The following is a 12793-nucleotide window of genomic DNA, read 5'->3' as shown; positions in this document are numbered from 1 at the left end:
TACTTTTCTCTTTTTATTTCATAATCATCCCATGATTGTCTGCATATACGTAATAAATTACATATTTCTTCAAATCCATACCACTAGCACAGATACGGAAGTATAGCCCGCTATTTCCTCAAGATCATAGAGCATAGTCCTATCTACATTCCTGTAGAAGCATTTCAAATGCTAAGTTTTCAAGGTTTCTGATGACTGGGAGATTCAGATTTTGGGGATTCTGTTGGGGCTGGCATTTTGGTAGCAGGAGAACTCCCTGAAATACAATCAATATACAAGATCTTAAGTTAAAACGTTATGAGTTATATGAATTTTCTCTGCAATGCATTGGATGAGATCATTTTCCACAATACTTATCCTGTATATTCACTCACTTGTATTTTAAGTGAAAAATTCAACTCTACCTGTTATGTTATACCCATAAGCTGCATAAGCGGCCGTCATCCCTGCCTGGGCCCCGGCCAGTTCAGCTGCACTTAAGGATTTCCTGATGCTACCCCGTCCCCTTGAGCGACGAGGGACCCCTGTGGATCCTTTAGGTCGCCCCCTCTTCCCTGTCCCTCTTTTTCCAGTGGGAGTCACTAATTGTATAAAAAAATTCACTGCAAGTCAGATATAGTTGTCCAGATATTCTTTCCTCTTTCATACGAGGTCCATTGGCTACATCAGTTTATTCAAATCATACCCTGTGAGGCCACAATTCACATAAGGGTATATAGGAAGACTTCTTCCAAAATCTCTATAATCCATAGGGTATGTACACTTCATTTAATTAATATAGAAACACCCACATATAAGTCAATTGTGATCAAACCGTGACAACCGGGCACACAAGGGGTGTGTGTGTGTGTGTGTGTGGGGGGGGGGGGGGGGGGGGGGGTAAAGTTTTAATAAAAATAAGAAACATTCTTACTGAATTTACACTACTTAGGACACATTCCTATCACCTTTAAGTTTTTTAGATTCTGTAGTTTTTGAAAACAAGATGCCCATGGGCCATATCACTCATCTGAGTCATGTTGGCTATGCTGTTGTTAAGCTGTTGTGATTTTTATATATGAAAAATTCTAATCTTTATTTCTATATTTTGGCCCAAACCTAGCCCCAAAGGCTCACAGGATTACAGAACTTGAATTCACAAAGCATGGGGATCCCTCAATACCGACATGACAATACCGTTGTAGAGAAAGTCACAATCACAAGGTCAAAGACATTGGAAAAATCAAAGGCTTCAAGGGCCTCAGCATCCACTCGCCCATGATGTCCAACAAGGGAGGGTATATACAGCACCATCTTATGAGCTTTAATTCTGAATCTTTAAAGTATGGTAAAACAAAATGTACATGCATCAGTATTATGATAGCTAGATGTCTGTGGAATTTCAAGGTCAAACTAGGAGCACATCGGCTTGAAGAATATTTTTGTCATAATTCTGCTATAATATTAGTTCAAGAATCGCCATATAATTTTTTTTCACAGAAAGTTAATTGCAATATATCAAGTAATACGAAGTCCTTATTCTCCTACACACACACACCCTATATTCATCTGCAATTAAAAATATTTCGATAGACTTCATAAGTCTTTCACCATTATTGTTTGGCAAAATTTTTAATAAATATCATACATAACTTTATTAACAAATCTTAAACTCAAGGAAAGACATGCAGTGTGTGCTTTCATATCCACAGAATTTATAAGCAAGGTCAAAGTTTTGAAAAGAAAGGACAAAATCAATGTCTCCCATCTATAGTTGTGGTGTCATATAAAAAAAAAACTTGACCCCACACAACCTCAGAACGTTTGCATTTTGGATATGATTTAGCGTGGCCCTGCTACTCTTTAAAAGAATTTGTTTAAATTAATTTCCTGTACATTCCCATATATAACTTTGATCTCCTATTGTGGCCCTACCCTACTTCAGGACTCCTTAATTGAACAAACTTGAATTTGAACTATGTGAAGATACATGCATATTAATATGACTAAACATGGTCCTGCTGTTGATGAAGTGAATACTTTTAAAGATGTTACCCTATAAATTCTTATGTAAAATATTGATCTCCTATTGTGGCCCAATATTCTGGATTATTGTTTTTAAAGGTCTTGTTTGCCAAGGATGAGCATAAGACTCTAAACACCATCATTCATAGATTTCACGTACAAGGACAAAACATAATTTGAACAAACTTTGAATCTGCACTACCTGGGTATAGTTGCATATTTTCTAATATGACTAATCATGGCCCTGCTGTTCTTGAGATGAAGATTTCAAAATATGTCTCCCTATATATCTCCAAATAAAACCATTTTGTGGCCCTGATTTTCTTGAGAAGATTTTTTTTCCTTATATATTCCAATGTAAAACTTTGATCCCCTATTGTGGCCCACCCTATTTATGGGGCCCATAAATCCCCTATTGTGGCCCACCCTACTTATGGGGCCCATAAACCAAACAAACTCAATTCCACACTACCTGGGGATGCTTGCATATTAATATGACTAATCGTGGTCATGTTGTTACTGAAAAGATTTTTTAAAGATTTGTCCTATATATCCACATGTAAAACTTCGACCCCCATAGAGTGGCCCCTCCCTACCCCCTGGAGCCATGATTTGAACAAACTAGAATCTACATTACATCAGGAAGATTTCTTGTCAATTTTAACTTTTCTGGTCAAGTGGTTCTTCGGGAGTTATTTAAATAACCCCACCCTATTTCTGGCTTTTCATCATTACCTCTGCTTTGAAGGGAGCATGGCCCTTGATTGAAGAAACTTGAATCCCCCTTACTCAAAGATGATTTGTGCCAAGTTTGATTAAATATAGCCAAGTGGTTTTGAAAAAGAAGATGAAAATGTGAAAAGTTGACAGACAGACGTACAATTGACGGACGGACAGATAGATGACAGACAGACGGTGATCTGGAAAGTTCCCTTGAGCTTTCAGCTCACATGAGCTAAAACGATTTTTTATAACATCCCACCATGTTTTCTTAATTATCCCCCTTGAGAAACATCATTGCCTCTCATCGGGACAAAATTTAAATTCCTTCACCCTGAAATACTCTGTGACTAGTTTGGTTGAATGGTTCTGGAGAAGTAGTGAACTACGTGAAAATTTTACAGATCACAAACAAACTTTGATCAGAAAAAAATTAGCAAAGTATCCATCTTCAATAAAATATGAACATGTTTATATTTCTTGTGAACTTTTTCCAAGTGTAATCACAAATAGATAAAAAGGTTATTAAGAACAGCGACAGACCTGGTGGGAAGCCCGAGTGGGGGTCATCAACAATTACCAGGGCATCGTTACTGCTGTCATCAATACCCTGTTGGTTAGTTGCTTCACTTCCAACTGACATCTGAAATATACAAAGTCACCAGCTTGTTATGGACACCTCCTATGCTAAATGATGTATGCTATATACAGTCTACTCCACTTAAATTTAAATCGCTTATATTGAACTATCTGTTACATTGAAGTAAAAATAAATCCCAAGTAACATTATTTATATAGTTCAACATTGGTTATCAGTGTTCGACATTAAGTTTTTTACTCAACTAGTAAATCCTGTAATTCACTAGTCTTGCTGATTGGTGACTAGTCCGGCTGCTGAAGGCAGGTGACCGAGTTGCGAAGCAATGAGGGGGGGAGAGTGTGGGAGGGGGCTTGAAATTTTTTATCAAGCTGTCTAATCGTAACCGTGTCACTTCTGCGCTTAAAAATTTTCAAAATCTAGATGCAAAATCGTGCATTTCTAGCAATTTTTTCAGACTAATAAATAAAAATTTGTTACTCAAATTCAGCTTCTATTTTTACTGATTCTCACATCAAATCACCAGTAAAAATACTTTACTGTTTCAATTTTATTTAGATTTCACATCAAGTCCATGAACATTTTATATGCTTTATTAGAAAGTTCCTGAACATCTCTCATTTGACTGACGCTCCCCAAAAATCCGCCACATTTTATTCAGTGTATAGTGTATGCTTGAATCACAATGTAATTTAATAGCTATAATTCTAAGCGCAGAAGTGACACGGTTACGATAAGACAGCTCGATCAAAAATTAGTCCATTGTGTATTTACAACGATATGAAACAGAAACGAAAGTAGAAAGACTTCAACAATTATTTTATTGTACAGGGTTCTGGTTTTTTAGTAGTCCACCGGACTACTTATTAATGATATTCTGATAGTCCGGGACAAAATTCACTAGCCTCGGGCTACCGGACTAGCGTTAGTGTCGAACCCTGGTAATATTGAACTTTGGATACAATGAACAATTCAGGTTGGTCCACTGAATTTCAGTTTATCCAGAGAGATTGTATGAGGTATTCTAGAATGAAATGAAGTAGATTTTACTTGTACTTACCACACTGAGTGGACTGGCAGGAACAGAGGTGGAGTCCATGCTGTACACAGACTCACTGTCCACCTGGTATGTCACATTTATTTCATCTCCCTTAGGCTTCTTACCCTCTCTTTTCTGAAATTAAAACACATGGTGTGAATTCTGACATGTGTCTCTATCAGCTATTTCTGCAATTGTTTGTTTATTTACCTTGTATTCTCGTTTTCTCTTTCTTTCTTTGTCTCGGTTTGTTTATTTACCTTGTATTCTCGTTTTCTCTTTCTTTCTTTGTCTCGGTTTATTTACCTTGTATTCTCATTTTCTTTCTTTCTTTGTCTCGGTGTCTCTGTTTGTTTATTTACCTTGTATTCTCATTTTCTTTCTTTCTTTGTCTCGGTGTCTCTGTTTGTTTATTTACCTTGTATTCTCGTTTTCTCTTTCTTTCTTTGTCTCAGTGTCTAGGTTTGTTTATTTACCTTGTATTCTCGTTTTCTCTTTCTTTCTTTGTCTCGGTTTATTTACCTTGTATTCTCATTTTCTTTCTTTCTTTGTCTCGGTGTCTCTGTTTGTTTATTTACCTTGTATTTTCATTTTCTCTTTCTTTCTTTGTCTCGGTTTGTTCATTTACCTTGTATTCTCGTTTTCTCTTTCTTTCTTTGTCTCAGTGTCTAGGTTTGTTTATTTACCTTGTATTCTCATTTTCTCTTTCTTTCTTTGTCTCGGTTTGTTTATTTACCTCGTATTCTCATTTTCTTTCTTTCTTTGTCTCGGTTTGTTTATTTACCTTGTATTCTCGTTTTCTCTTTCTTTCTTTGTCTCGGCGTCTCAGTTTGTTTATTTACCTTGTATTCTCATTTTCTCTTTCTTTCCTTGTCTCGGTTTGTTTATTTACCTTGTATTCTCGTTTTCTCTTTCTTTCTTTGTCTCGGTGTCTCAGTTTGTTTATTTACCTTGTATTCTCGTTTTCTCTTTCTTTCTTTGTCTCGTCCTGTATCACCATCTTGTTTTCCCTGCTTCACTGTTTATAAAATATCAACATTACAAACATTACACTCACTGACTTTTTTATCTTCTATTTTTAATGATCAGTTCACGGAATTTACTTAAAATTGAATAAAATTGACTTGCATTTTTTCTCAATTTCTTCATCATCCAGTAACAGAGATACCACTTCTTTGGGTTTCAGCATGTCAGTTTTGTAGTTTCCACCACTAATCACCATCCTTTGTATCTGAAATGAAAAAAATTTGTACAAATAAATTTCATTTAAAGATATTTACATTTTATTTCATTAACTGCAGATACATTGTACATGCACATCCCACAAACATAGAAATTAAGTGGAAACATTTCAACAACAGGTTTCGAATACCATATGATGAGTTTTTCCTGCGTATCACAATGCTTGTAAAAATTCATCAAAACCCCATTCTTTTTCTTTTCCTATTTTACCAATTGCAACAAACAATAACTTATAATTTTTTCCCAGTTCTCTATTAGAGCTATCTTTCACTTTAGCCACCATTTTCCAGGTCACACTCTAAAACAGATACTCGGAACTATTTTTTTGCACTAAGTATCGTAAGATCAACATATTACTTCATGGAACAGAGCACAGAGTGGCGATACCTGGCTATTGTATCAAGATGATTAGTACTGATTTACTAAATGGTTTACAACTACGGTAGTGAGTACATAGCCACGGATATATTCATAGCTTTCAAAATACTCTAAACATTTAGTATTTAGTAACGTTATTATGCTAAGTCATGGGGGGGGGGGGGGGGGGGACAATTTTGAAGTGCTAGTCAAGAAAGCAGTAAAGGATAATCATTAAAAAAAAACATTAAGCATATTGCCATATCCCAAATTCAATGATGTTTTATTAGATTCTTCATCCTACGTTTACCTGTCTATTTATCCCACGCTAACCAGTTAGATGTCCCTCTACCACAACTTTTTATCTGATACATGTTTTAAAAGTGCATTTATTTCCATTTATTAGAGCTAAAACTAATGAATTAGCAAATAAAATTTAAAGGTCATCGCACTTTTTAAGATGCAAGACATACATAAATAGAATCATACATCAACATCACAAAATTGCAATTTTCCTTAAGCAGCATTATCAAAATCTCATAAAAACTGGTTTTGATGATATAATAGGATTAATAACAATTTCATGAAACTGTTCAAAAAGATACAAAATGTCTGTAAAAAAAAAATAAAGAAAATTTATCGCATAATAGACTTGATAAAGATATGAAGAAAAACAGAGTTATTGCCCTTGGATTCAATATTTTGATACGTATCATTGATTATTCATCTGTAACTTAGACTTTTTAAATAGTTTATTTTAAACATGATTTTTTACAACAACTATCGGAATAGACACTAACAAAATTTGTCTTCCTATCATGCATAAATCTAAAAAAAATCATCAATTTTGTAAAATCTGATGACATCATAGGAGGGTGGACTTACTTTAAATTGAAAATTTTACATGATTTTGAGGGTGTGATTTGTGTCAAATTTGATTGCATGCATTTGTAAAGATTATTTGCTTGGTCAAATCCAAGAAAAAGTATTCAATTATACACTTTCTTCCAAAATTTACAGTTTCAGATTTGGTTGAAAAATAACAGAAGAAATAGTATCAGCACCTATGTGTGATATTTTCAACTTTTCAGGATTATCAGTATACTTTGCTTAAAATATTGTATATGGCATATGACAACCAATTTACATATATATTTCAGGTATAGCATTTATTAACAAATCAATTCCAATGAAAATTTGCTTCTTTGTATCAGATAATTGAAACTTAGGGGTACAAAAATGCTCACTTTTTGTAGAGTCCGTAGCCCTATTTTTAGTAAGGACGGTTTTGAAAACATAATTGATGAAATAGAATATATTTTCTTTTTTATTCTTCAGGACTTGGAAAAGTAATATTACAAAGAGTTTTGTAGAAAACTGATGAACAGTAAAATATCAGAAGCATAATTACAATATTGTGTACAGAGTAGTGTCCGTAGCCATATACAATTAAATGAATGAATTATAATATTCAGAAACTTCGTTCTTGTCCCAGTTTTTCTAGAATTATGTAATAAGCCAGCTGCTCACTAAAGGTATGAAATTCAGACTAAAAAACACAATATATTACTGTAAATGTATTACATTTGGCTGTGTATTCTATTTAGCGCCTTTGGCGGAATGCAGCTTCCACTAAATCAAGTACATCGCTAAATGCCATCCGTAAATCTAGATGTTTAAAGTAATTCAGGAATGCGCTAAATCAAATCTACGCTAACTTGTTGAAAAAACGATTTCCGCCAAATATCGTACACGCCAAATATAATATGTTTACAGTATCTCGATAATCATAACAAGGATTTTTTTTATAAAATAATTTTGGAAGGAAAAGTTAATGGTAATTTAGTTAAATTTTAAATGAAATAAGTTTTGTCTCATAAGAACAAAAAGGATCATTAATAGGTTTCATAATATATCCACTTTTAAGAAAATAAGTGTAAAACTTGATATCTCAAAGTGACACAAAATAGTCCACCCTGATTGTGTTTTAGCCATTTACTTTCCACAATACTCTGCTAAATTTATCCTATATTACTATACCCCTGATCACTCTTTCCTGATTCTGTTAGATCCTCCCCTTACCTCACTCTTTTCCCTGGCTCTCTCTAGGATCCTCTCCTCGATGGTTCCTTTACATACCAGTCTGTACACTGTCACCTGTTTAGTTTGACCCAGTCTGTGAGCTCGGTCCATGGCCTGTTGATCTACGGTAGGATTCCAATCACTATCATAGAAGATCACCTACAACACAAACACACAACCTGTACCATCTCTTCATGTGTATTCTCTAAGTTTGTTTGTTCTAATCCTTTCTCAGAAGACAATGTAAGACATCTAGTAATGTAAAAGTATGTACATGTATATGCATGTGAGCATTTGTTATTCAGTGACACTTCAATGCTCACTTTACACACAATATTGTTAGTATCTGTTTGACGTATCTACCAAGTTTTACTCATAAACATTGATTAGAAAATAAAATAAACAGTGTCTCAATAATTTCCAAACAACCCTTGTAAATCTAACAGAGTCCCACAGGCCTTATCGGTCACCTGAGTATTAGCTAAAAGTATCACTAGCCCAACCCTTAAGGTCTAAATTAAGGGTAAAGGAGTCCTGAAAGTTACAATGTATGTCCCCCTTGTCCAAAAGATGCTTCAAAACAAATTTGAAAAAAATTGGAATGGTAGTTATTAAGAAGTTAAAAATGTTCAATTGTTAGTGCACGACGGACGACGACAGATGCAGACCAATTGCAATAGGTCACCTGAGTCACTCAAGTGACCTAATAATCATTACTCTTGGCAATGGTCATTCCCTGTAGATACATATAGGTCATAAAATGATCAGAACTAATATTGCATTTTGTTCAGACATACAGTATCAGCAGCAGTGAGATTGATCCCAAGTCCTCCAGCCCTCGTACTCAACAGGAAAACAAAGATATCGGACCTCGTCTGGAAATCTGCCACCATGTCACGTCTATCCGAGATTTTGGAGGAGCCATCTAACCTCATATAAGTGTGCTTTCTGTGCCACATGTACTCCTGCAATCAGAATTATTAAACTTCAAAAACTGCCTATCAATCCTGTATTTTAAACCAATTTCATCATTTCATTCATTAATAAACATTACTGAGAGCAAGCCAGTAATAACCCAAAAACAAAATCAAGATTGATTCTGCAATTTCACATTGAAAAGATTTTTTTTCTTTATGAAAAGTAATCAAAGATGATCATGTTCTCCTTTCAGCAAATAAAGTAAACAAAGGGTATCATAATCACAGATCTATGATTATGACAAAATTTTCAGTCATTTGTACATTATAATGTAAGTACATCATAATCGTCATTTCATCAAATTTTAATCAAAAATATGCAAAAACACAAGATATCTTTAAGAATTTTGTACATCATTGATGGAACTCATTTACTCTAAGTAAAACGAGAGCTCCATACGGTGGGAAATGGCTAGCTGCAATAATGTAGCCCTATCCAATTTTTTTTTATTCTGACGTTTTCGGGATAGGGCTACAATTCCATAGGATCTCCGTAATGGTGCAAAATAATTTTATGAATAACCGATAATAAACTCTGTGTATTAGTCTCAAATGTTGTTTACACCAAAAGGAGTACCAACTTTGTGCTCGGGCATGTCTAATAAAGGTGTTTTTCATTAAATATTATGTACAGCATGCAAAATTCTTCGTCTGCTCTGCCATGCTTGTTATCGCGAGATCTCGTAGGTGGATCTAATGAAAAACCTAAACATTGACAATCAGCGCGAAAATGTAGTTACTCGAGCCACTTCGACAAAGAAAGGAAAATCATATTGTTGCAGAAAGAATTTACACTCTGCTGTTCGGTTTTTAACTCGATATTAAATTCAAACCTTTTCAATACCGACGAAATAGCTTTCGCCTCCATACTTGTCCATTGATGTAAATACTACCTTATATGGCATATGCAAATGACTTGACAATCGGAAGTTGAAACTTCAGTACATCAAACATGGCGCACAAATATGAATCGAGAAATTGGAATTTATCGAAATTGTTGAAAACGGTAGAATAGAGCCTCACAAATCTTAAGTTGCAGGTTGTAAATTTATATATTGACTAAGAAACATAGAATATCATTTTATTTACGTAAAGAAAGTCAGGAAATGTTTAGAATGAGCGCAAATGTTGCGGGAGTGAATCACTCCCGCATTTGCACCATTATGGAGATCCTAAGGAGTTGTAGCCCTCTCCCTAAAAAAAAAAAAAAAAAAAAAATCAGAGAGGGCTACATTATTGCAGCTAGGAAATGGCCACTCCATATGAATGTTTACAAGCTTTTCCTATAAAGTGACCTTGACATTTGATCTCAAAATCAAAAGGGTTTTTCCTCTTCTGAGCTGCATTCAAGATTGTAGCAGCTAGTCTAGGGGCTATATATGGTGGCTAATTTGTGCCATTGTACAATTTGTCGTCTTTTCATTATTTTGAGGCGAAAAGTAGCTAATATTATTATATTATTCGTCTTATCATTATTTTGGGATGAAAAGTCGCTAAATATCGCATTGTTGTCTTTTCTCCTCGAAATAACAAACAGACAATAAAGTGTAAAATGGCACAAATCAGCCACCATACCTAGCCCCTAGGCTAGCCGCTACGATCTTGAACGCAGCTCTGATAACAAAGATATCTGTGAAGTATTAGATCGAGCAAAGAATGTGTCCTGCGAAGTGTGTACAAGCTCAGTGGGTGTTACATACACACTCACACACATGTACTCCCAACACACACAAACAGTAATGTTACTACATCCTTTTTCACAAGGAATTGCGAGGGGATAATAAATAGTATTACGTACCTTTCAAATACATGGACATGCATATTTACAAAAAAGACACCAGACAGTTCTGTTTACACAGGTTTACCTCTAGCAGGTCAATCATACGAGTCATCTGCGAGTAAATCAGCACCCTGTGACCTTCCGCCTTCAATTTGGCCAACAACGTATCTAGCACCGAGAGCTTTCCTGCATCTGATATGAGCGATTCCTTATCTACAATACACAATGGACATGTAACTTTTCAGGCACATCCTTGTACAACTATATACTCTCTCAATGTGTCATTCACAAAATTCATCCTAAAAATGAACTATATGATTAAAAAAAAAAGTTCTCTACTAAACAGACTAGGGTTCTCAATAAATTTTGAAGTAGAAGTGAAAGTAGAAAAATAGGGAGGAGAAATATACGAGTGCCAAAGGGGCGAGGTGCTTCGGGGGTCCACCTGCTCCCCCGACAAAATTTTGAAGATTAGAAGGTCGTAGGAGGCATTTCCCGTAGTTTAGACACTTAAATCTAGCTTTAAAATCACTCGTAAAATGTCAACAAAATGTGTTCATTACATGTAAGTGACTGCGGTAACAATTTATTTTTTTCTATAATGATAGGGAGATGTTATAGTGTAAAGCCATGACATGGTTCTTGGTCGATGTGTTCATGTTCTTAGATCTATGAATGCATCCCTCTGTGGATGTATCATGTAGTAATGCAATCATTTTCAAATCCTTAGTCTCATTTGTATTTTTGCAATTATAATTGTTTATGTGCATGCTGGTTATTTAAGAGTGATCTAAATCTAGCAAGAACCTAATATAGGACTCTAACTGTTTATGATTTAACATAAAACCCTGGGACTGAAAGAGAACTAAAATAGGCTGTCCCTGCTGCCCAATCCCATATTTTGATATACTGAATCTGATCCAAGCATAATATGTTGAAAGGTTAAATCTTAAATTTGAACAAGATTCAACTCCCAATGAATGCTACCTACCCTTGAATTCTTTACAAAATAACATATGATTTTCTTTAAACATTTTTCACGCTACTTTCGTTTTGCTTAAAAGTATCAGAATTACCAAAAACAAACCCTGAAATAGTTTTTGTGAATACCACAACCGAACCGCAACTTCAGTGTTTCATAAAATTCAATCATGATATAGCAGGACCTTTTTTTTGTTTGAAGTATAGAAAGTACATGTAGGTGGCAATTTTACTCAAAGTAGGGAGCAAGAAATTGCCGGGTGTTGGCTCTTAATGAAAACACTGCAGGCACTATGATAAATAAAAGATTTCTAGCTACACAAAATGTAAGACTTCACAGTCCTTTTTTTTAAAATAAAATTGAGGAGACAAAATATCTTCTCTTCATTTCTATACATAACACCATACGTTGATGTTTCATAGCCAGTGTCAGCTTGGAAACAACATACCTGGAACAAAACAGCCTGACAAGCCATGGACCGGCTTGGACCCCATGACCCCTCCCATTGGGGCAGATGAGAAGTGCCAGGGATTGTACCACCTGACCAGCTCGTACACACCTGGACTTCCATAGAGGATGCTCAATAAACCATCTGGGGAACCACAAAGGTTCTCCTTCATCACCTGCCAGGCAGCACCACGGTCTGGACAGAAGAAGCGACAGGGCTTCACTTGTACCTAAACATACACAGGCAAGCTTTAAAGATGATAAGAGTTGCATGATCATGCATGTCTTGGTGAACAATGAACAGTAAAACACAAATACAGCGAACCTGGGCCAGTGAAAAACAGCTCGTTATTTGTAATATCCAACAAAATTTTCATTACTTTTCTCACATGGGAGACTAAATATTACTTTGAAATAAGCTTAAATTTGTTATAAGCATGTATTACTATACTACACACATCCATTTCTTCCAGTTCATTGCTTTGTTGATAAGAGAAACAAGAGAATTTTTTTACTAATAGAATACAGTTAAACTTTGGAATCTCAAACATTGATATTCTGAACA

At 35.1% G+C, this 12793-nt stretch overlaps 1 protein-coding gene across 8 annotated transcripts in view; it reads right to left on the bottom strand.

Annotated features, from left to right (window-relative positions):
- Positions 1-12793, bottom strand: part of LOC125650809 (chromatin-remodeling ATPase INO80-like) — a 32270-nt gene continuing 19477 nt past the window's right edge. For all 8 annotated transcript variants that reach the window (XM_048879333.2, XM_056166261.1, XM_056166262.1 and 5 more), the window contains 10 exons: positions 12230-12458; positions 10885-11012; positions 8840-9007; positions 8043-8201; positions 5490-5592; positions 5312-5379; positions 4383-4496; positions 3268-3367; positions 405-581; positions 1-256 (listed from right to left, as the gene is read on the bottom strand). In XM_048879333.2, the coding sequence (XP_048735290.2) occupies positions 180-256; positions 405-581; positions 3268-3367; positions 4383-4496; positions 5312-5379; positions 5490-5592; positions 8043-8201; positions 8840-9007; positions 10885-11012; positions 12230-12458 (1323 nt within the window). In that variant the 3' untranslated portion in view covers positions 1-179. The remainder of the gene's footprint in view (positions 257-404; positions 582-3267; positions 3368-4382; positions 4497-5311; positions 5380-5489; positions 5593-8042; positions 8202-8839; positions 9008-10884; positions 11013-12229; positions 12459-12793) is intronic.

This window comes from Ostrea edulis, chromosome 5 (assembly GCF_947568905.1).
Source record: "Ostrea edulis chromosome 5, xbOstEdul1.1, whole genome shotgun sequence".
In the NCBI taxonomy this organism is placed as follows: Eukaryota; Metazoa; Mollusca; class Bivalvia; order Ostreida; family Ostreidae; genus Ostrea; species Ostrea edulis.
The sequence above is the reverse complement of the archived record's forward strand: the minus strand, read 5'-3'. Positions and strand labels throughout refer to the sequence as shown.